Below are 26,176 nucleotides of genomic sequence, written 5' to 3'. Positions count from 1 at the left end.
GGACCAGACCTGCCTGTGCCTTAACTCTCACCTTCTCCCTGTTGCCTTTCCTGTTACCATCTCAAATGCCTTCTTCCTCCTTTGCATCCCCATGATAATTATCTATGGTTTTTATTGAGAGTAAATTACTTGTACTGTTCAATTTTTTATCTTCTCCTTGTAAACTACAATCCTATAGGTCAGGAAATTTGAAATGCTGATTAAGTATACCTACAGAGTTATTATTACATAGCTTATATTTGCTGAATAAATGTATACCTATTTAGAAACCAACTTTAGCCCAAAGGCTTCTGGATTAATTCATGCAATCAGAGTGACTTGGGTACCTTGAGGACACTCTGGTCTATGCACTTTGTGGTCTAGCTGCCCTGGGAAGCGTGTCTTCTCTCCTAAGCTAAGAGATACACTTATATTTCTTTGACCCTTTTTGGAAAGGGTCCTTTCACTCAGTCCTTTAACAAAAATTTATTGAAGATCTGCCACATATTGGCCGTTGTGCAAGGAATGTAAAAATAAAGGAAATTCTTCACTTAATTATCTTCATCTGAGGTGGAGGTGAGGTGGGGGGTGAAATGGGTGAGGGAGAGACACAGGACAGTGAATTAAGTGAGATATGTAGAGTGCAGTGGGAAGACAGAATGAAGAAATGTTAGGTTGTGAGAGGAGCCAGAGATGGCTCTTAGCAGCTGATACTTAGTAGCTGATTTTAAATATGTTGAACAGTAAACCCTGGTTAACACCTTGGCATTTAAAGCCAGACTATTTGGTGTTTAAATCCCACCTCTGTCCCTTACCATCTGTTTCACTTGGGGGAAATAACAACTTCTCTGAACCTCAGTTTACTCACCTGTAAAATGGAAATCATACAGGGAAATCACGATCATTAAACAAGTTGATTTTATTTATATCTTATATATAAGAATATAGGATATATTACTTATGAAAATAATTATATTTTATACTATGAATTTTTAAGAAAGTTACCTATTAGGCATATAATTTATTAATGATAAATGTGTCATGATGACTGAATGAAAATATATAAAAACTATGCATACCTAGAAGTATGCACACATGTATAGGGCTTAGAACAGTGCTGGGTGTATATTAAGCACTGTATCAATGCTTCTTGTCATTGTTACTGTCATTATACCATGAGAAGAGAGTAGGATTTTAGCAGGCGGAGAAGTAGTTGTGAGCATTCTAGCCAGAAGAAATTGCAAAAGTCTCTAGTCTCGAAAGAAGAAAGCAAGCTGGGACATGGCAAGTTACACGGCTTGGCAGGGTAACATCAGCGCGTGGTGGGGGAAGAGCATACAGGCCGCCAAGGGCTGAAACCGGCAGGTTTGACTTACTGCCTGTTGCGGGGATGAGCTCTCGGTAAAAGTCTGTTGAAGACTTCGTAAGCATGGATTGAACTTTCCAAAGTACATTTTGTTGTTGTTGTTCTTCTACACTTCAGTTCATGACACGAAGACTGCTTTATAAGAGACGGTATTATGGACAAAACTTATTTCCTCTCTTTCTGTGGTTTCCTATGGTTAGGTATACAACCCCCAGGCTCTATAAAAGGCTTTCCACATTCCTGAATTTAAAGTAGCTTATGTAATTATTTTCTTTAGTGTGCCTGAGAAAACAGTTGTCCAAACAGCTTTTCTTCTTGATTCCGTTCTCAAGAGTCTTTTGCAGTTTTTGTTTGAATGACAATCATTTGCCTTGAACTGCAGTGGTAGGTGGGAGAAAGTCAGTGTGATAGCTCAGCGGGGAGTCCCCTGGTTGTTCCCCAGATCATGTGGGCGTGCCCCGTGCAAGCCATCCAGCCTCTCCTCTGTTCTGAATCTTTGTCTTTCTGGGGTGGGGGGAATCTTCTTTATATAGCACTGAGGGAGGTTGTAAGAGAGAACAGGTGGCAAGGGAATAATGAGAGAGAAGAGACTTAAACAAACCTTCAATATGGTTTTGGCCATCTGGGATAAGAACAAGAGCACTTGGGTTTGGAAAGAGAATGAGTTCTTCTAGCCAAGATATTATTAGCAAAAAGTCTTCTAAAGTTTTGTCATCCAAAAGTTAATACTGAGTCAACATAGAGTGATTTCCGTGGCCACCAGACAGCTGGAGAAACAACAGCAGCCTCCAGGCAGAGACTGGCATTCTCCCACTGTTGGAGTAGAAACTGGGAATTGGTAATTCTGGTAATTCTCCCTTCAGACCGTGTGAATTGTCATGCATTTTTTCTGAGTCTTATTTTCTTCATTTTTGAAATGAAGGTTTAGAGTAAATTATCTCCAAGTTCCTTTCTAATTTATAAAATTTTACAGCCTAGAAAGAATATGTTATTTTCATTTGGGTGTCTTCACCCCAAAGCTTTCAGTTCTTCTTATTTTACAGTTATGGAAGCTAAATAGTGATAATGGAAGAATAAAAATCTTGGGGTGGCGCCTGTGGCTCAAAAGAGTAGGGCGCCGGCCCTATATGCCAGAGGTAGCGGGTTCAAGCCCAACCCTGGCCAAAAACTGCAAAAAAAAAAAAAAAAAAAGAATAAAAATCTTTCCCTCATATCATATAATTTAGAAATACTGACCCGTCAGTAGATTGTGTAATTTTTTAATAGAAGAGAACATGAAGCATTATTGTGCTCCTAGAATTTTGTTAAATATTAAGAAAGGGGCAAAAAGTTTCCATTTTCAAGGAACTAGAATGTACTTGCAAAGTAGACATTTATATGCAAACTGGTAAGTAATATGATAGGCAGGATCATGAGGCATCTATTCATTGATTGCCTTACTTAAGAAGTTATTTCTAGGCAATAATCTAGGTGAAGGGCAAACAGCAGGATGTGACAGAGAATATCTTGGTTCCTGGGGAGCTTACCTTCTCATAGGGAAAGTAAATGGCAACAACTGGAAAAAGAATAATCAACACAACAGCAGATAGTAATAAATACTGTGAATAAGGGCAGTGTCTGTGGCTCAAAGGAGTAGGATGCCGGCCCCATATACCGGAGGTGGTGGGTTCAAACCCGGCCCTGGCCAAAAACTGCAAGAAGAAAACAATACTGTGAAGGAAATAAAATAAAGGGAATGTGATGGGGAATACTGGGTAGCCAACTGAAGTTTGTAGAATCAGAGGAGGCCTCTCTCAAGCATTCTCTGTTTTTCTTCTGATTTTATTATTAAAAAAAGTTGAATGATTCATACAGTGAATACCATACAACTGCCACTTAGATTCTATAATTCTATAACCAAACATCGTTTGCTTTGCTACATATCTTCTATTCATTAATTAAACCATCTTATTTTTTGATGCATTTAAAAGCAAGTTGCACACAATAGTATGCTTTATCTGTAAACGTTTCAGCATAGTATTAACTAGAGTTTAGTATTTATGTATGATAATTTTAAGTATCAAGTGGATAGTGAAAGTAATACGGTGCAGTGAGAGTTATGATGAAAGCATTCATTCATTCATTCATTCGATAAATAACTATTTCGCATCCACTATGTGGCAGACACTCTTTAGGCAGTGGCTATTCAGTAGTGAATGAAACAAACAAGAATTTCTACCCTACCTTCATAGAGCTCACACTCTACTTAATAAGACAGATAAAAAGCAAAGTAAATAGCTGAAAGACACTTTGCTAAGTAGTGACACGGACAAATGCTAACTAAAACTGGGAGGGAGATTACGCATTTTATGAAGGGGTCTCAAAGGCAGTTTTAAAAACATGATGAAGAAAGGCATCTCTGAGGGTCTCAGAGGGCAGAAGTTTGCCTGCAGGAGGAGAGTGTGGCTGGAGCATAAGAAAGGAGGTGGTACAGAGAATGGTAGAAAACAAGGCCCAAGCAGAGATGATGGGGCTGGAGGTGCAGATTATTGCTGGTGACAGTTGATGTCACTGGCTTAGGCTTGTCCTCATAGAAGGGGTGTGGTTGGGGTGGTTGGTTCACTAAAGTGGTGGAAGGAAGGTTGCCCCACCGCAGAGAATAATTTTATCAAAACTATTGTGAACTAGAAAGGGCAGAACTTGTTCAGAAAACCCTACCTAGACAAGTCTGATGCAAGCAGAGTGCTTGTGTATGAAGGAGAAGTACAGTGGGATCAGACCACAGCCAAGTCTAAACGTGAGATGTAGGAATCTGGATGTTATCTTCCCGATAGCAGTCAGTCAGGGAAGGTGTGTGACCAGGTGATGGGGAACCGAGAGTAAACTTCCAGCTTTCCTTGCAGAAACATTAGCAAGTAAAAAAATAAGTAATCGATATTGAAAACAAAAAGAAAGTTGATGCAGCTTACAGCGGATTGCTGTGGAAAGCGACTAGAATAGGAAGTGCAGGGTAACTTGAGGAAGATAAGAGTTGTGACAGCTTTAATGTGTCAGAGTTGAGTGAAATGATTTTGGGGAGCAGCAAGGATCTGGGGTAGTAGGAAAGCAGGAATTTATGTGGATCCAGCTCTGCCTTAATCTATGATTTATCACTCAATTATTTAAAAACTTCTCATTTTTGAGAAGAAAGTCAAATCTTAGGGCTGTGTTCACAGTTTTTGTTTTCCAACTGGCATTTATGCCATCTGGGTTAGGTTGTGTTTGTTGGAGTCAAGTTTAGAGAGCATTAGAGCTGTTATTATATTTGTGAGAAGCTGAAACAACCTCCTGCTTTTGACCTCAGACTCAGAGTCATTCACTGTGGCCTGGGTTAGAGTCATGATTCTGCCACTTACTGATGCTGGACATGTTATATATATTTTTTATCTCCTTGCCATGCATCCTCATCTGGAAAGCAGGGTTACATGTAGTAGCTATCTCTTAAAGTTGTGGTTATAGTTAAAGCAGTTAATATACCTAAAGTATTAAAACACTGGCTCACCTGGTAAGTGCTATGTAAATATTAAATATTCTCTCTATAATTAGAACTGGCCAGATTTAACTAAACACATGTCACATGCTTCATGAAACTAATGTAACTGAGTACATGTCTTAACTTATTTGTTTAAACTTACTAACCAAAATGAACTTGTTATTTAAATACTAAAGGTGAAGTCTGTAAATGTTGAGATCATTTATTTCCAGATAGTCCAGAATGTTCTAATCAGTCCTTATTAAATGTATCAAATGGGACTTTGGGTTCTAGTGACCCATTTTAAAGTGGAAGGATATAGAATCTTCAGAATTTAGTGTGTTTTGTATAAGCAAAGTAGCTCACTTCCAAAGAACCATGAAAATGCTAAAGTTTGGAAGCAAGATCGAGAAGATTATGCTTTCTTATTTGTCTGGATGAAATTCGTTTGTTTTGACCAATACGTTGAGGAATGTTGACTCTGAGCTGACACTGTGTTTCAATTTTCCATCTTTATTTAGAAGTTAGTATTATTGTTTAAAAATAGCCATGTCTCATGGCTCCTGCAGCATCTATCTAATTTTGGGTAAACGCTTTCTTTGATGGTCGCTTATTCATGATTGCAACTTGAAAATGAATAAGGTAGTTTCACAGAAGAGATAATATCAGAGCTTTTTTAAAAATGGGACTTTTGATGGTGAGTTCAGAGTGTTGTTAGTCTCAGGATGATTTCACTGGAAAACGATGTATCCATGTGTGAAGACAAAGACCATAATTTAAGTTAAGGAGGCAAAGTGGAGTTTGGAGAACTGTATGATTTTGTAAAAAATTTGGTAGATCCTTGGCCTTCAGATATAGATGCAGTACAGAGTTCAAATGTGGGTCAAATCATTCCTGGCTTTAACCAGAAGATGCATTTTTATTTTGAGTTATCAGCAATTGAAACATTGTGAGTTTTTTGGGATACTTCTATAATTTATAACTTTTAAATTTTAGGACATTTTAGAATGCTATTGCATCTTTTGGGTCCCTCTGGTAAAAGGTAAGTTCTATCAGGGAGTAGAATATATTAAATTTACTTAACATTATATATCCAGCCTGGCACACATTGGGTGCTTGAATCACTTTAGGAAGAATGAATAAATGAATTGTCCTGTAGGAGGTGCTGAGAATCTGTGAAGTGTTCAGGGCTAGTAAATACAAATAAAGAAGAAAATATTACATATTCTCTTGAGAGATATAAACAATTATTGAATCACCAGGATGATTAGTTGCTCTTTGTTTCTACCTAGAAAAAAAAGCAAAACAGTAAATTGATCCAAGAAGGATCAGAATTTAAAATAATTTTTTATTAAAAGCAACTGTTGTGAGTACCGGCGTGTATAAGAGAAATCATGGCATAGCTGAAGAACTCTTTATTAATAGAGAAGATTCTCAACTTTAAAGTTATTTGACTATGTGCATCTTTTGTGCATTTTAAAGGACTTCCAATTGCCAGTCTATGCTTGTTACTTTAGCTTCATTATTTCAAAATGACTCTGGAAAAACTTCAAGAAAATTGATGGGTTGAATACTTGCAAAATGACTTTGAAGTCTGAAACGGCTTTCTGTTTTTATACTTTCCCTTCTTCAGTTGCTCTCTCCCTCCCTCAGCTGATACCTTCCCATTGTATACATCTGATACCGCTTTCCACTGTGGAATTCAAAGAAGGGATAGTTGTTTCCACAAGTATATAGAATGTGTACAGCCTACTTCTTCCTGGAAGAGGTGGGGTTCTTCTGATTTGTTCTAGTTCCCAGCTAAGTACCAAGGGAGTAGGAAAAGCCTAAGAGAACTGATCACTCTTCTTTCTCATTGCCTTACTATTAGTAGCAGTGAGGAAGCCTGTAATGCAGAGATGCTTTATGTACTGTGTGGGAGGAAGTTTACAGTAATTGTTTAATGCCTCACAGGAAGTGCATGTTTCTGTGGCTATTTTATCTGAATGACATGTTCCAAGTAAAAGGTGCAGGGAGATTGTAAATGTAAGGCTTCCTGGCATGTCTGAACATAGTGAGTTTAAAATTTCTTCCTGAGTGTGGAGGAAATTGGACAATGTGTGGAAGTAAGAATTCTTTTTTCTTTTTTAATTGAGACAAGACCTCGCTTTGTCATTGGGCTGCAGTGCAGTGGTCTCATCATACCTCATTGCAACCTTAAACTCTTGGCTCAAGCCATCCTCTTGCTTCAGCATACCAAGTAGCTAGGACTATAGGTGTATGCCACCACAACTAATTTTTCTTTCTTTTTCTTTTATTTCAAATTAATAAGAGGGTACAGCTGAGTAGGTTACATTGTTTGAGTTTCTAAGGTAAAGGTAAAGTTATAATTGAGCCCTTTATCCCAGGGGCATACTGTATACCTTTACATGGTGCATATTTGAGAGCTTACCAATCTCCCCCCCACGTCCTCACTTGAATATACTTGTGCTTTTCTCTTGTGTGGGTATGTAGTTGGTTATCTATTGGTTTCATATTAGTATTGAGTACACTAAATACTTGCTTTTCCATTCTGTGATACTTTACTAAGAAGAATGTGCTTCAATTACACCCAAGTAAATACAAAAGATGTAAAGTCACCATCTTTTCATGGCTAAATAGTACTCCATATTATGCTTAAACCACAGCTTGTTAGTCCATTCATGGGTAGATGGGGATTTGGGTTGCTTCTAATTGTGAATTGTGCTGCATTAAACATTCTAGTGGGCTTAGCACCTGTGGCTCAAGTGGCTAAGGCGCCAGCCACATACGCCTAAGGTGGTGTGTTCGAATCCAGCCTGGGGCCTACCAAAACAACAATGACAGCTGCAACCAAAAAATAGCCAGGCGTTGTGGTGGGTGCCTGTGGTCCCAGCTACTTGGGAGGCTGAGGCAGGAGACTCGCTTGAGCCCAGGAGTTGGAGGTTGCTGTGAGCTGTGCTGCCACAGCACTCTACCCAGGGGGATAGCTTGAGGCTCAGGCTCAAAAAAAAAAAAAAAAAATTCTAGTGGAAAGGTCCTTATGGTAAAATGATTTTTTTTTTCTTCTGGATAGATACCTAGTAATGAGATTTCCGTGTCAAGTGGAAGGTCTACTTTTAGCTCTTTGAGAATTCTCCATACTTCTTTCCATAGAGGTTGTATTAGTTGATACTAGCACAGAAATAGAGATATAGATCAATGGACTAGAGTAGAGAAACTAGAGATGAACCCAGCCATGTATTGCCATCTGACCTTTGATAAACCAAACAAAAGCATATACTGAGGGAAAAAAATCCCTATTTAATAAATGGTGCCGGGAGAACTGGTTAGCCACATAGAAGACTCAAACTGGACCTACACCTCTCACCACTGACAAAAATTCATTCTTGCTGGATAAAAGATGTAAATTTAGACATAAAACAATAAAAATCTTAGAAGAAAGTGTGGATAAAACTCTTAATGCTATTGGCCTGGGAAAAAAAGGATTTATCAAGACGTCCTTATGCAATGAAAGCAACACCAAAAATAGATAAACGGGACATGACCAAACTAAAAAGCTTCTGAACAGCTAAGGGTGCAATCACCAAAACAGACAATCTTCAGACTGGGAGAAGATATTTGCATGCTACGAACCTGAATCTGACAAAGGGCTGATAACTAGAATCTACAGAGAACTTAAGTTAATCAACAAGAAAAGAGCAAATAATTCCCTTTATAAATGGGCAAGAGACTTGAATAGAAACTTCTCTAAAGAAGATAGATGAATGGCCAAAAATCACATGAAAAAATGCTCTTTGTCCCTAATCATCAGAGAAATGCAAATCAAAACCACTCTGAGATATCATTTAATAGTATATCACAAAGTCCCAATGCTGCAGATGCTGGCATGGATGTGGTGAGAAGGGAACATTTTTACATTGCTCGTGGGATTGCAAACGATTTTTTCTTTTCTTTTTTTTTTTTGTAGAGATGGGGTCTCACTCTTGCTCAAGCTGGTTTCGAATTCCTATGCTAAAACTATCCTCTCCCCCCTCAGCCTCTCAAAGTGCTGGGATTACAGGCGTGAGCCAGTGCACTGAGCCTGGACATGAGGATTCTAACCCATGTGACAAACACCTTTGCAACACATCCTGTAACATTCAAGATGACAGAAAACCTGTGTTTTTCTTGTTTTATCTTGCCTTTCTTTAATGAGTCTTGTCAGGCTATGTAGATTCATGCATGTTTTGGTCAAGAAATGGTGAATTGATATAGAAGGATGTTCTTATGGAGAAGAAACATATGACTATAAATATATCATGGTTCATTCTTATTTTATTTATTAACTTGTGAGGACAAATAGGCATTGGATATATTCAAGCACTGGATATTTTAATATATATGATAAATTACTTAGGAACCTGCAAGGTGGGTAGCCAGCTTTTTCTTCAACACTCTCTGTTATAAAGAGGCACATTAGAATAGGAAGGCTCTTAAAATTTTGACTTTTTCCATTTATTGGCACATTCGATATTGACTTGTAATATTATTCTTATTGTTTCAATTCCCCTATGATGGTTGTTCCCTCTGGAGATAAAAACATTAAGTCTAGCACCATTTTAATGTTATCTCTTAAAAAAAAAAAAAGAACAGACCATGTTTTACTTATTTTCTTACTACATATCCACAGTTACTTTATTCAATACAAAATACTTTCTGAGATCATTTAGGTAAAGACTCCAACTGAAATTTTGAAACAGAATAGACATCATGTTCTAGGCTGTGACCTGAGTTGTGCTTCCATTGATAGAGTAGACAGCAGTTCCATTGAATGGTTTGTAGCCAATCACACTTTTGCCATCACTTAACTACTTAACTATTCATCTGAGCGTGCATTATACCATTTGTCATGGAATTCTTCATTATTTTATCAACTTTAAAAGTATACGCAGCATTGATGAATAAAGATTCATAGACTCCCATTCAGAGGAATTGCTATTTGTGTCAGACTATCCCCTGATTTCATCTCTAGTAGCAAAGAGATATTTCTTGACAAGAAAAATTTGTCTTATATATTTATTCTCCTACACATGTGAACAGTAAACAACAAATGTTTACTGATTATCTTTTGTGCACCAAATATTATGAAATAAACTTATAATGAAAACCTATATAAGACAGAGCTTACAATTTAGTGGGAGAGGCAAATTTTTGTAGAGATGATATCAATACCTTTCGCTTACTCATAAAATACAGTACTAAGTGAAAATGTTCTGTGAACTTGCTTTAACCTTTTGGACGGTTCCTTCTAGTTTGGTTTTTTCCATCTCTTGAAATAATAAAGATAATAAATCTAAGAATCTATAGCGTTTTATTTTTGTTCTAAATATGCTCTTCGGCTCGGTGCCTATAGCTCAGCCGGCTAAGGCGCCAGCCACGTACACCTAAGGTGGCGGGTTCGAATCCCCAGCCCGGACCCGCCAAACAACAATGACGGCTGCAACCAAAAAATAGCCGGGCGTTGTGGCGGGCGCCTGTGGTCCCAGCTACTTGGGAGGCGGAGGCAGGAGACTCGCTTGAGCCCAGGAGTTGGAGGTTGCTGTGAGCTGTAATGCCATGGCACTCTGCCCAGGGGGACAGCTTGAGGCTCTGTCTCAAAAATAAATAAATAAATAAATAAATATGCTCTTCATATTTTGAGAGACATACCCTACTTTTATTATATTTGGAATTTACTGAATAAGTTGGCTTTATCTACTTATTTTGGTAACTTCTATAATAAAAAAAAAATAGCATATCTTACAGTTGTAGAGCAACTTCCGAAGCATTTCTCATTTGGTTCTCATAACAATCTAAAGTTACATTATTTATAGCTAAATCCAGGGATAACATTGAGAAGGCCTTACTGTACAACAGATTTATAATCTCTGGAAAGGCAGCTCTTTCTTAATACTGCTTTTGGATTAGTCACTCTCTTTTCTCTTAGACCAAAATTGTCTTGTTGGCAGGATATAGTCTTCTAATAGGTTTGGGTAGTTTGAATAGTATTGAAGAAATAAAAACCTCAGCCTCCAAATCTTGTTAGTAAATGTGTCTTGAGCTGACTGCAGTTGGCTGGGCCCTGGGTCTTGCTTTCTACTGTGAATGGCTGTTCTATTTCCAACTTAATACAGCCTGCACTTGTCACAAATGTACATACATGAACTTCCACCCAAGCTTTCTTTAACCTCTGGGCCATTACAACCTCTGATTCTGTGGCCTGAGGCCAGCTCCTGGGCGATAGACACAACACTTCAGTAGATTTTATATCTCAGGCAGTTTTGATGTTCTGTAAGTAGTAATTGTGGAACTGAATGACTTCATTTCAGCGAGAGTGGATATAGCCAGATAGGGAATTCTTATATTTGCTGAAGTGACTTTAGTAGCGTTATAAAGATAGCAAAAGATGATTTATTAAAATGCACGTGTAGTCTAAGATCTTCATGGAGCAGGGTTACTTTTAAGTTTAGGTTAAAAATAATCTGGCACTCAAAATTTCTTTTGCCTTCATTCCCATTACATAAGATGCATACCCATTGTATGTCCTAATCTGATTAATATTTATTTTTTAGGTCACTGAAATGATTCTGGAAATGTCTCTTGAAGTTTGGTAAGTGCATTTATGTAGTTGGATGAAAAGTATTATGAGAGGTGCGCTGATTTATTTTACTTGTTAAAGAGTATACTTTAGATGCATAAAATGACTCTGACAGCTTCGAAGATATAGAAGCACATTAAATTTACTTGGCTTTTCTGTCATTATTTGTTAATAGTTATAAAGTTCAAAAAATATCCTCATATTTCTTGCTTAGTTGTCTAGTAGTTTGGTGGTTAAATAACAGAGATCAGAATAGTGCTTTTTGAAAGGACCTTCCTTCAATTTTTGTTATATTTCAATAGAAATCAATGAAATTATTTAAGCCTATTTTCTCTTGTTGTTTCAGGTAGATATTTAAAAACATAAACATGATGACAAACAGGAAACATAATAATTTGTTGTAGAGGAAAAACAGAAAATTGAGGCAGATTTTGTTCATACTGATGAGGACACAAAGCATGTTGTTCTTTCAAAGTGGCCTTCAAAAATGAGTGTTTGTTCCCGTAAGGGTCTCGCAGAAAAGCTATGTCCCGGAGAATAAGCACATGCATTGAAATTGTGTTTTAAATAAAGGTGATCATCTGCTCACTCAGGCAAAATGGCGAGCTTCTTTATTTGCAGTTGGTTTATATAGGGAATTTTGTACATGTGCACAATACAGCAATGACCTCATTGATCCATTTAAACATCATGTGACTACTTTGTAATTAGCTTCCAATAATCCACTCAACATACACCTTTTGACATAACCCTTTCAACATAACCCAATTTAACATAACTTAATGGAGAACATGTTGTTAGCCATTACTACTTTGTTCTTATCTGATGATGCCTGAGGCTATGGAGGAACAAGGTAGATTGAATACCCACCCTTGCTGGCCTTGCCATTTGGAGACTGTTACTTTGGATCTTTAAACAAGGCATAAAGAAACTTCTTGGGCATACAGGAATTTGTCTACTCCCATGTAGGCTTTAAGTCAGGGGGTTATTCCAGCCAAAACCTTGGTCATGTTAGGCTCACAACCAACCTGGCCACATGGGATTCTGCCTCAGTTTCTTACAAGTATGCCTGCACAAAGTCTTTTCATTGCTCTCTCTCAAATGGCTTTGGCCAGAGGCATATAGGTGTTTCACCTATAAGTGTTGGGAAATCATTTACTTATTTTCATATGGCGAATCTTAGGAGAGGCAGCTGTGCCTCGATCTACTGGTTCTTTGCTCTTACAATGAACTCAGTAGTTCCCAGTTTCCTCAGTCTCATTGCCATCTCTTTAAGCCTCCCTATTGGGGTTGAATTTACCCAAGTCATTGCTACAAATTTTATGCAAATACCAAACAGATTAATTTAACATTTTCATATCTTGTGATTTGCAAATAACATGACAATGGGTACACTGAGTTTAGGCATTTTATTTTCTTATTTTGATCCCTGGAACATGTTCATTTTAGTTAGTAAATGGTTGGCATAAATTTCCACAGCCTTTCAATGTATGTTAGTAAATATCAAAGATACAAGTTGTTATGTTGCATTATTTTGCATTAAGTTAGTTCTTGCTTAAAATGGCATATTTTAGATGAGATTAGAAATTTTGGGGGGGCTTGTGAAAGTAATTCTATTTATTTAATGGAAAATAGTCTTCACTGAGGTAATTAGGATCATATTTTTTACAATATTAAAAACTTCTTTTTACATGTTCATTTATGTCAACTCTAGAATACAAATATTTTATTCAAAGAGTAATACCTTCCTTATATATAATCATACTATAAAAATTATTAGGAAGGTAATGGTAAAACATAAAAGAAGAAATAATTAAACCATAATTATATTGGCATATTTATAAAAATACTTAGTATTTTTTAAAATTTTTTTACTGTTTTGGGGTGGCATCTGTGACTCAAAGAAGCAGGGTGCTGGCCCCATATGCTGAAAGTGGTAGGTTTAAACCTAGTCCCAGCCAAAAAAGAAACCTGCAAAAAAAAATTTTTTTTCTTACTCTTTTTCTTTTACCGATATCGTCTAAACATCCAGGTCATTACAATGTTAATAGAGTTTTATAAAAATTATTATACTTAGTAGGATGTAAGCATTCCAATTTGTACAAATAATTAACACATTGAATCTTATAATGGCATAAATGTATTTATGATCTATGTACGAATGACTTATTAAAAAATTATTATACTTTTTAAAAATAATATATTACAGCACATTATAGTGTAAAAAACATGGGTTCTAGAATGAGAAGGCCTAGATTTAAAGTTATGGCTTGCTACTTATGTTGATGTTGAAAGATTTCTAATTACAATTTTTATTCATTGGTAAAACAAGAAAAGAACATAAACATATTTATAATGATTCAATGAGTTTTTTTTCTGAAGAGCATAGACCATAGGACTCTTTTGTACATGTACACCACATGTTCATAATGGTACCAAAAATTGGAAATAATGTCAGTGTTCTTGGATAAATAAATTAGGATATATTTCTATAAGGGAAATGTTCCACAATAGCAAAAATGTTTGAATCACTGGTACTTACATAAGCACAGATGATTCTAAAAAACAAAACATTCAACAGAGAAAAGTACTGTGTGTTGATAGCATTTGTAACAAAACTTAAAACCTACAGAATGACCCTCTATGTTATTTAGGGAGATAAATATATAATAAAATCATAAAAATACATCAAATGATAATGATCAAATTTAAGGTAGTGATTACCTTTGAAGAGCAGAAAAAGAAATAAAGTTGATATATTTCAAAGAGACAATTATATAGTGAGATTTTTATTTCTTAAAGTAGCTAGAAGATACCTAACCTATGTTATAAAGAATAGTATAAGGAAAAGGGTAAAGTCAAGAATAACTAATTCACTAGCTTAATCTTTTTTCCCCCTTGTTACATAACTTGCAAAATAATCAAATTTAATATGACTAATTAATATGTTTGAAATATATGGTTACTTCCCTGAAAGTAATTATCTAGAAATAGAATTACTAGGTCAAAAAGAATGTATATTTTAATTATTTAATTTAATTTAATTTATCTATTTACTTATTTATTTATTTATTTATTTTTTGAGATAGAGTCTCACTTGGTCACCCTTGGTAGAGTGCTGTGCCATCTTAGCTCACAGCAACCTCACACTTTTGGGTTCAAGTAATCCTCTTGCCTCAACCTCCCAAGTAACTGGGACTATAGGCACCTACCATAATGCCTGGCTATTCTTTAGAGATGGAGTCTCACTCTTGCTCAGGCTGGTCTTAAACTAATGAGCTCAGGCAGCCTACCTGCCTCAGCCTCCCAAGTGCTGGGGTTATAGGTGTGAGCCACCACACCTGGCTATTTTAATTATTTTTGATTCTCATTACCTTATTGCTTTCCAAAAGTGTTTGACAAACTTGTATTACTGTAATGAATGTCTATGAATAACAGTGTAATTTTACCTCTTTCAGCATTATAAGACAAATATTTTAAATATTTTGGAAGACATTAGTTAATAATTATTATTTTAATTTGCCAGTGAAATTAAATATTTATTTTTCTACTTTCACTATTAATTATATTTCTTCTTTTGTGACTTACCTATATTTGTGCTAAGGGAATTAATAATTAAAATATTACTTATCATGATCAAACTTCACTTTAACGATCATAGTCCAGAGGTTTGGCAGTGTCTTCTCTTATCCTGAGGAAGAAGTATACTGAATTAACAAAACTATACTGAACTAACTCTTAAGGGAAAGACTTACTTAAGAATTGCAAAGAGGCAATGTTTTATTGGTTATATTCTTACCTTCAACATTTTGAATTTATCTACAACCCAATAGAGGTTGCTAGATTTTTTTGTAATATTTTAAAATTTAAGTAGCTATTATCTAGCGTTCAGTATCAGGACCTGGCTTATTGGGACCTGATTTGTAGAGCTACAATATATAATGATATATTGTATAATAGTGTGTAATGTTTACTCCCATAGTTGTTGCAGTGATATTTACATAATACCTAGTGTGGTTTATGGTATAATGTAGGGTTCTGAGAAATTGCTGCTGCTATTATTATTGAAAAGGAATTGCATATATAATACAAGGTTCCATAGTCCTCTAGTTGTAGCTCATTTGTGGTTATCTCAAGTTCTGTTCCATGGGGAGCGTCCATTAGACAAGGCGATTTATAAAGACTCTTTCTGCACATATGCTCCTCAGAACATAGGCTCTTTGTGACATTAGTGTTATGAGGGTGGAGTTATAGGAACAAGGAAGAAATTCTTGGTCAGATAAATTTGTGAGCTACTTTGTCAAACAGATATAAAGAGGCCTCTTTACTGGTGCACTTCCCAAAGTCTCTGTTATCATAATATACAACTTATCAGGGGCTGTTGGCTTGTTTATCTAAAAGATCACGTACTCCTTTTCCTCTGAAAACATGCCTTGGAACATGCTGTTTTAAGAAGCCATCCTTGCATACACTCAGTTTAGGTCCCTTCTTTAGGAGATGGTTTGAGAGACACACCCAGCATATCAGTTCCCTTGAGCTACTAGGGGCTCAAGGGAACAGGATGGATATAAAACAACACTTCTGGGACGTTGACTCATGTCTTTATCTGTTTTATGTTACAGCTCATGCCCAGACCTACGATTTAGCATGGCTCTGTGTGATCAGGAGAAGATTTTCAGACAACAGAGGAAAGAAAACATAAAAGAGAACATGAAGAAACTCTTGGGTCCAAAGAACAGTGAAGGATTGTGTTCTACACGTGATGTGAGTCTGACTTTTTTGAGGATTAGTATAATTTTAAAAAACTTTGCTTAGACACTTTATCTAAAAATTTTACCTAAATATGGCACGATTAAATTTGAGCATTATTCTTGTAGCTTTCTAAGGTAAGGTAAGTAAATAAAAAGTTTTGGAGAAGGGTATCCCAAATACTTGCCTATATTTGGTAATGCTTACTCAGATGTAGTTCCTAATCTTTATTTTTGTGTTATATTTTAGAGCAGTTAGGCTCATAGCAAAACTGAGCAGAAAGTGTTCCCACACAGCCTACCAGTATTAGTCAGAGGTTTCCAGAGAAACAGAACCCAAAAAAGATGTGTGTGTGTGTGTGTGTGTGTGTGTGTATGGAGATTATGGGAATTGGCCCATGTGGGTATGGAGGTGAAGGAGTCCTATGATACGCCAACTGCAAGCTGGAGAACCAGGAAAGCCAGTGGTACATTTTAAAGCAAAGGCTTAAGAGCCAGAGGAGATGATGGTGTAATCCCTAACCCAAGACCCAAACTTAGGAACCTGCTGCCATTGGAGGGAGCAAGTACTGGTATAAATCTCAGAATTCAAAGGTCTGAGAATCAGTAGCACCAATGTCAAATGGATGTCCCAGCTAGAGAGAGAGAATTTGCCATTTTCCCATGAATGTTCTACTCAGGCCCTCGAAGCACTGAATAATGTCCACCCACATTGGGTAAGGTGGACTTTCTTGACTTACTGTACTGATTCAAATGCTAATCTCTTTGGAAAACACTCCATAAGCCAGAAATAATGTTTCACTAGCCATCTAGGTATCTTTGAGCCTAGTCACGTTGACAAATAGAATTAACCACCATGATCTTTGACTGTCAACATCCCAGCCAGAGTGGTACTTTGGTTACAATACAGGAGCCTACTTATCACCCTCAGTCCACAGTTTACATTAGTGCTCACCTTTGGCCTTGTATGGATTTGGACAAATGTATAATGACATGTATTCACCGCTATAGAATCATAAAGAGTAGTTTTGCTGCCCTAAAAATCCTTTGTGTTCTACCTATTCATCTTTCCCCCCTAATTCCTAGCAGCCACTGATTTGTTTTACTGTCTCTATAGTTGTGCCGTTTCCAGAAAGTCATAGTTGGAATGTCATAATATGTACCCTTTTAAGATTGTCTACTTTTACTTAATAATATGCATTAAAGTTCTTTCCTACTTTTTGGTAGTTCGAAAGTTTGTATTAGTGCTGAGTAATATTCCACTGTTTGTATGTATGAGTCATTATAAAGGTTTTGTGATATATGAAACTCAAGAATGGTAAAATCCATACAGATGGCACAAATGAAGCCCTCCCACAATGCCAGTAAGCTGAGCAAGTTGAAACTTGCACAGGTGAATCAAAGAATGCTGTCTCAGAAGTGAAACAAGGGACTGTAACATAGTCGGTCTCAAAACTTTCATAGTGACCTATACACCACAGTTTATGCATTTTTGATATAATTTTTAAAATAGGTACACTGATGTGCAAATAAGATGTTTGTTTTATGAGTAGAAAAATTTAGTCTCAAACATAAAAGGATGAGTACTAATTAATACATTTTAATATAGACAAGAGTTAAACCATGAAAATCATCACAGAACAAGCAGAAACACTATAAATCTTATTAATGGTAATGCAACTAACAAATATAGGTAAATATCATGGGGGAAATAAAAGAAATAGTCCAAATTTTTCATATTTCATAGCTGAGAGTTAAAAAGGTATTATCCTAAATTGACCAAGTAGTTCACAAAAGTCATCCACATTTTGATGTTTTTCTTAAACCTAATTTTAAAGACATAGTAGAATAAAAAGATATGATAAATATTGAAAGTTTAGTCCTTCAATTTTATTTTAACTTTTTTTCTTCTCTTAAATTTGATAAGATTTAACATTGTTTATTATTCAATCTCTTATTTTATAATCTACTTTTCCGCTGTGTATCCATTAGTTTTTTTTTCTTCATCCATCTAATATCTATCCATCCAACAACTATCATCAAATCCACTCTCTCTGTCTTTCTGAAATCTACAAAGATAAACTGCTGCAATGATACTAATCAAATAATAAAATGGTGAGATTTCTTGTGAGTGCCCTATCGAGTAATTTCTTACTTATTGTGTTTGTGCTTTTCTGCTAATTTTATATTTTAAATGCACATAATTTATTTTTATATAATCATATTTGCATTAAATGCATAAGTAAACATATATGGGCACACTCTCATATATGCACATGCATCAGAGATTCAAGGTTGTTGCAAATGAAGGACAGACTATAATTGGAAATGAGACATAAATTCTGAGTGTGGGGCCTACATGAGCACCCCGCCTCACGTGTGATTGCAGATTTCCACGTGTATTTTGAGATGGGAATGGGGTAAAAAGCCAGTGCTGATGCTGGAGTGGCTTTGTTAACAGAAGCAGACTTTAAGATGCTGCTTATGGGGAATTTCTGCTAAAAGGAATCTAAGGGGAGAAGTGAAACATCCATTTAAGGCTCCATTAAAAATAAAAAGAGAGGCTTCTCTTCAGTCCCACATCTTGCTTGTCACCACCACAGATCCTTGGTAACAGACAAATTCATCCTTGGAGAAACTATCTTCTGTACATATTATTCAGACATTTTTAATTTTTCTAAAGTTTTTGCTTATCTTTTTATTTAGATAGTAAACCTTTCAGCAGAAGTTCTACAACTTTCTTCTTCTTCCTCTTCTTCTTCTTTTTTTTTTTTTTTTTTTTTTTTGGAGATAGTCTCACTATGTTGCCCTCAGTAGAGTCCCATGGTGTCATAACTCACAGCAACCTCAAACTCTGGGGCTTATGTGATTCTCTCCCTTCAGCCTCCCAAGTAGCTGGGACTACAGGCACCTGCCACAGTGCCCAGCTATATCTTGTTGCAGTTGTCATTGTTGTTTAGCAGGCCCAGGCTGGGCTTGAACCCACCATCCTCGGTGCATGTGGCTGGTGCCATAACTACTGTGCTATGGGCGCCAAGCCAAACTTTCTTCATTTTGTTTCCATCCTTTTTGGGTATTATTATACCCTTGGAATGGAGAAATGATATTTTGAGGTTTTTTTATTTCCATCATTTGTCATTTATTGAGAAAAGTATCCGAGGTACAGGCCAAGAATAAAGCTGAGATGGTCAACACTGAGCAGTTCCTTTCTTTAGTGAATGTAAAGACTAGTTAGAGAGAAAGATATTTAAAACCAATGGTGTGTGAAGTCCTTAACAAGTGGTGTGAATGGACGGATGAAAAGCGCTTGTAAGTGGGTGATTCTTCTCACTCTCTGAAGTAGAGCTGATGGAAAGTTCTCTTAGAGTTGATGACCATTGACCAAGCCTTAAGGTATGTGCTTGCCTGGAAAAAAAAGGAGGAAATTGATACCTCTGTTAATTCATGGTCAGCAACCTCATTTGGGAGAAGCTGCCTTGCGATCTTAGAGTTTCTCTGTCTAGTTTCTTTCCAGGTATTTGCAACATTTATTTTTCTTCACTCCTTACAGCTAATCCATTCCTCTCATCACCTCATAACTGACAGTTTCCTGCTACTCCACAAGAAGTGAAAGATGTGAGATGACAAATCCTTCCTTTACTGGCATAGGATTGACTTACTGTATAACCAACAAATGCTTATCTTTCACAATTTCCCTCCTAGTTCAATGGAGGAAATATTTTCTTTTCTTTCTAATAAAAATCCCCATCAGCTATAACTCAGGGCCCTCTTAGGAACCCCAATAGAGCTGTTCCCCGGTTCACTGGCTGTTCCAGGCCACTGTCCACCTACGTTGTCAGCCTCTATCTCTGTATGGATATTTGCCATAAAAATATAAGCATGCCCTAAACTCCACTAGAAAAGGAAGGGGTGAGAAAGAAGGAACAGAATAATCTCTTTAGGTTCTACATTCCCTTCTCCATTGTGCTGTATTTCTCTCCTTACCTTCCTTTGCAGACAGACTTCTCCAAAATGTCTATGCAAGCTCATTCTGCTTCTTACCTTCCTCAAGCTCCTGCCTTCATTGTTCTCATGCAGCTGTTCCTCTGGTCACAGTATTAACAAATAAATGCAAAGGATCCTGTTCTCGCCCCATCTTACCTGACCTGGCAACTGCAAATGACAAAAAGCTCCTTACCTTTTGACACATTACCATTCACTTTCTACCTTCTCTCGTTTTCACCATGCCTCTTTGGTTTTCTTATCCAGATCTTCTGAGCATTCCTTACACATAGTAGTTTCTCAGAACTCAGCTCCAGGCTCTCTTTCTCCTTATTCCATATTCTTCAGAAAAATGTCTCTCCCACTCATGATGTCACCCAACACAGGAGTGCTGGGGACTTTCACATGTATATCTACAGCCTAGAGCCTCCGTTTTGCATTTAAGACTTGATTATGTTCCCATTTACTTGATATCTTCACTGTGTACATCCTGACATCTCAGACTCAGCATGTCTCTATCTGAACACACAATCTTGTCTTTTCTTTATAGTTCTGTCTATACCTGTTCTTCCTCTTCCCACTGCCTGTTCACAGTGATTCACAGTCATTTTTTTCAAAACATGTATCTGGTTATATCTAACCTAACCTTAAAATCCTTCTATTGCTCTGAGACTCTGAGTCCCACAGCATCTCTCCAGCTTCATTTTTGACAAATTATCCCAAATTCATACACTCCCTTCCAGTAAGTGCCTCTTAGTTTCATACCTCTACAGAACTTTTCCCAATTGGAGCTTTTTTGTACATTATTTTTTCTCACTGCAATAGACTTTCCTGTCCCATTCCTCTTTCTGCTTCACCCCTTCTCAGCTAACTAGCTAACTTCCCATTCCTTAATCAGCACATACATCATTGACTCTGAGACGCTCTCCCTCACCAACTTCTCCTTCTCATCCCCCAAGTCTATGTTAGGTCTTTCAGTTATATTCTCTTATGGAACATAATATTTTCTCAACATATACCACGATTGTACTTGAAAAAATACTGTACAAATATTTATTTGATGTTGGCTTTCTCCATTAGAATGTAAGTTTTATAAGGACTAGGACAATGTCTGTGTTGTTTGTCTCTGTATTTTTCATCTCTGTATTCCAATCATCCAGCATAACTCCTAGGGTGGTAGATACTTGGTAAGTACAGTAGAACCTCCATAGTTGACCACCTCCCTACATTGACCACCTCCTTAAGTTGACCTAATTTTCATAGACCAGACATGGACCACATGTATGCATGAGTACAGTAGGCTAGTTCCTTAGGTTGACTACCTCCGTATGTGACCAGTTGTTTGTTACAGTTCCTTGGGTGGTCAAAGTATGGAGTTTCTACTGCATTTCATTGTATAAGCCAGGACACAGATTCAGGCAGTGATTTGGTACTGTATCTCTGGAATTAGCTAGAGAGAAAATAAGGTTCTCAAAAAAGCGGACACCAGTAGTAGGTTATTTAGGAGAAGACACAGCTTCAAAAGAGAGTTTGGATGAAATTATAGTTTAGACTATTGAATTAGAAATGTTGGTGGGACATATTGGTACATCGTCTAACTGATGTTTGTTTTCAAAAAGTAAGTTGCTCTGCCACCCCTGGTACTCTTCCTTTTGTGGAAATGAGTAGTAAGTCTTCCTGGGAAAACCACACTTGGCTTAATATTCCTGCAAATGACAGCATACTAACTTTTCTGCGACAGATGGGGAATGAAGTAATTATGCTTTTTTCTCTGGAATATCCTTTAAAAATATTAAATTCATGTGTTTGGAAGTCATTTCTGGAGTTACAACTTTTGTTTTTGCTATTTTTGTCCAAATCTTTTTCTCTTGGCAAAAATAATTTGTTTGGACATAAGCAGCACCACCCATTCCCATAGCAAAAGTAACGTTTTTCTATCAACCCTTGGGTTTTGTAAGCTCCCACTTCCCTTGTTCCCTGACAACATCATTTCCTTCTGTTCTGTACAGGTCAGTTGGCCTCTTAAGGTATAGAAGAGTGGGCTCTTGTGGCAGTTTGTGCAAAGGGAAAAGTCCCACTCAAATCTCAGTGCAAAGACTCTGACTTTCTTATTCACAATTTTTAACAGACAGCATCTGGTTTAAGGACTTCAATGTTCAATTAAGTTGTTGAATGAATTTGGGCACATTGTGTTACCTCTGTGCTTCACTTGTGAAATGGAGACAATGTCTCTTATTAGGGTAAGAGGATGAGTACTAATGCTGGTAAAGCATCCAGAAAAATGTATAGAAGCACATAGTGGTTTTTCAACAAAGCAATTTGTACTATGCATATTCTTGGATGCTGCTGTTTCATAGCCTGGCACTCTGGGGAAATGAATTGTTGAATTTAATGAGGTCTTAATTTTTCTGTTTGGATAATAAACTAGTCAAATAGTCAAGGTTTCTAAAAGCCCGAGAGTTCATTTTCTTATGTACTAAGATTTAAAAAAAAATTGTTGATTTTAATTATTTGGATGGAAGTCTTTCTGAAATATGCACTTCCTTGTTTAGATTGAACTAATTGGGGCATTCTGATATCGGTTTCCTTTGCAATCACGTGCCATTTTTCCATGCTCTGTCTTCACTTGGGGTAATTTCTTCACACTGACTTTTTCTCTTTCAATGTGTTGTTGAGAATTCAAATCAGATAAGCAAGCTTATTGTTAGAATACTGTCTCTAGTCAGTGTAAAGGACTGTCTCTAGTCCATGAGTAAAGGACTCTGAGCAAGATATGTAAGACTTCGTGGATGGGGATTTTTTGACATATTTTGACACTGTTTTTATATTTTCTTCTTCTAAAATAGCTTTTGGTCAGATACAATTTCCAGATTATAGTCTCTTATACGAAGTGAAATGGTACTATACATTATCGGTGTCTCCTAAAAACTGACTATATCAGAACAAAGTTGGTTGGGGGGCTAAAATCTGGAATTAAATTGGTGGGGAAATGAGAAAAGGAAATACCTTGACTTTTGCCAGAGTTTACAAGAGAAAAAGCTTTATAAGAAATACTAAAAGGACTATACTTCAGTTTTAACAAATGGGTATCTTTTTAGCCTCAAGGTGTTGCCCTGGGTACAGTGCTGTGGCATTACAGCTCACACCAACCTCCAACTCTAGGCTTAAGCAATTCTCTTGCCCCAGCCTCCTAAGTAGCTGGGATATAGGCACCAACCACAATGCCTGGCAGTTTTTTGGTTGTAGTTATCATTGTGGTTTGGCAGGCCTGAGCTGAATTCGGACCTGCCAGCTCTAATGTATGTGGCTGGCACCTTAGCTGCTTGAGCCACAGGCGCTGAACCAACAAATAGGTATCTTTGGATGAATACAGAAGTAGAATATGCATCTTAATTAATTTATTCACTGAGTGGTACTCTGTACTTGAGTTTGTTATATCAGTGAAATAGAAAAGAGATCAGCTAGTCAAGGCAGAAGGCAGAGCACAACAGTTTCTGAAGGAGGTCGTGGAAATCAACCTCAAGTTAACAATAAGAATGATTATTCATTTGTTTATGCTGTTTCACTTATCAAGAAGATTCATCCTCTTATTTCTACCTTCATTCTGACAATGGTACTTTGTACGGCCAATTCTTATCCCTTTTTAGATTGTAAACATTAAAGGGCAGACAGGGAGGACTCCCATTAGTGGAGTACAGGAAGATGAGCAGAGCAGGTGTGGGCTTCCAAGAGGCAGGTTTCAGGACTCATGAGGTAAACAGCCAAGGAATATCACAGAGCTAGAAACTGGTGTAAAAAGTAGATATCCAAGTGGTCCAGACTGCCAGTGGGGTGGTACATTATGAAGGCCCTTGACTACTGAGGTTTATAGTGCTATTAGGGCAACAAATTGGGAAGAGGTAGACAAAATTCCACATGCCAGGAGCAAGCAGAGAGAAGGCAGGTGCTAGGTTTTCTGTAGGCATTGTTGCTTACTTGGACTACGCATATTGGCCTCCATGATGTGGGTAGGCTTTACCTAATCAGTTCAAAGCTTGAAGAGAACAAAAACTGGCCTTTCTGAGTAGGAGGGAAGTAATTTGCCCCCAGGCTTCCTTTGGACTTCATCTGTGCCATTGACTCTCCCAGGTATGGAGTTTGCTGGCCCATATTACACATCTGGGCTTGCCAGGCTCCATAATGCTGTGAGCCAACTTACTGTTAGAAATCTTTCTGTGCCTACATATACACACACATACGGATCTGTTTCCTTGGTTCTGTCTGTTTGGAGAACCCTGATTAATGCAGGGAACAGGGGATAGGGAGACAAATCTCTTTTCATAATTGTAAGATCTGGAGATCTAAGAAAAAGTATAAAATCCTCGAGCACTTCTGAATTTTCTTTTGCAAGGGAGGAAATTAATAATATCTGTAAGCCTAGGTATTCAGATAATTAAAACACAGTGTTTTGGGTAAATGAAAACTCATTTCCTGTAATCATATGAGAGAAGTATGACAACTATTTATTGGCATCTTTATACCCAAATACTAGTAAAAGTCTAAGTATAGCCTAAAACCTTCTCAACAGCACTTATTTGGTTCCTTTAGAAGTCGAGCCAGGACTAACAGCTGCAATTTATTACTCCTCAGTTATTTCATTGAACATTATTTCAGAATGACCAAAATTGTTAAGACATCCAAACTATGACTGAGTGGAGTAGCTCACGCCTATAATCCTAGCACTCTGAGAGGCCCACGAGGGTGGATTGCTTGGCTCAGGAGTTTGAGACCAGCCTAAGGAAGTGTGAGACCCTTGTCTCTGCTAAACACAGAAAAACCAACCAGGCGTGGTGGTGTGCCTGTACTCCGGAGGCTGAGACAAGAGGATTGCTCAAGCCCAGGAGTTTGAGGTTGCTGTGAGCTAGCACACCACAACACTCTACCAGGGCAACAGAGTGAGACTCTGTTTAAAAAAACAAAAACAAACACAACATCCAAACTAGTCTTCATTTATTACATGAAATTGTTCTGATATGATTTGAAGTGATACATGAATTTCAAATACAGTTTGACTAAGCGTCCAGTGAGTTCTTTCACTGAAGGTCATTCCTTTCTTTCTGACCAATGGCTAAGAGGAAGGAGCAAGAAGTTTGGTGCTAGTCATGCCTCAGGTCAAATGCTGGTTATACTACTTGTTAGCTACCTGCCCATGGGTGAGGTCTATTATATATGCTTACCTCCTCATCAGAAAAACAGAAATAAAAATGACTTTCTTTTGAGAGCTGGGAATGAAATAAATTATGTGATAATGTCCTCAAGAGTGTGAGGCACACAGAATGACCTTGATCTGTCTCATTTTCCTTCCTTTTTAAAATAGTTCATAAGCAATGACAGTTTTGTAGTTATACAATTCATACTCTTGTATGAGTTGTGGAATCTGCAATGTTGGTATTTGGGAAAAGCTTCCAGATCTGTAGTTCAACCTCATATATTTGTATCTAAGTAAACCAAGCTCAGAAAGGATTTGATTTGCCTCAGGGCATCCCATTAGTTGTGGGAAAGCAAAGGTTATTTGTTTTCAGAGACAAAGTGGAGCATAGTGAAATAAGAACTTTGTTTATCAGACAGGTCCAGCTTTGAATCCCAAACACCACTTTCTCACATTGTGACATTAGAAAAATTATCTTTGTTGTGTCTCAATTACTTTATCTTTAAAGGGGGTGGTGATAATATGTACCTGATAGATGTGTGACTATGAGGCACATGATTCAGGAAAGCAGATTAATTCACACTTAACAAATGAAGGTAGTTATAGTCTGTGCAATTATTTGATCATTCAATTTTTATGTATACATATCTGGCATTTTTTTTTTACCTGACAGCAACCCAAGTATCTGAATTAAAAGTCTTACCTGAAAATCTTCATTAAGCAATAATGCGAACAATGGGTTACATAGCACAATGAATTCTAGTTTAACTAGGAGGCTGTTTCCAGAAACTTCTGAGCAAAATATACA

At 37.1% G+C, this 26,176-nt stretch overlaps 1 protein-coding gene across 1 annotated transcript in view; it reads left to right on the top strand.

Annotated features, from left to right (window-relative positions):
• PLA2G4A (phospholipase A2 group IVA) overlaps positions 1-26,176 on the top strand; it is a 156,894-nt gene that overhangs the window by 72,834 nt on the left and 57,884 nt on the right. Inside the window, exons 6-7 of the mRNA XM_023510771.1 lie at positions 11,426-11,463; positions 16,074-16,215. Of these exons, the coding sequence (XP_023366539.1) occupies positions 11,426-11,463; positions 16,074-16,215 (180 nt within the window). The remainder of the gene's footprint in view (positions 1-11,425; positions 11,464-16,073; positions 16,216-26,176) is intronic.

Source organism: Otolemur garnettii, unplaced genomic scaffold (genome assembly GCF_000181295.1).
Source record: "Otolemur garnettii isolate 467f Iridium unplaced genomic scaffold, OtoGar3 scaffold00016, whole genome shotgun sequence".
Lineage (NCBI taxonomy): Eukaryota > Metazoa > Chordata > Mammalia > Primates > Galagidae > Otolemur > Otolemur garnettii.
The sequence above is the reverse complement of the archived record's forward strand: the minus strand, read 5'-3'. Positions and strand labels throughout refer to the sequence as shown.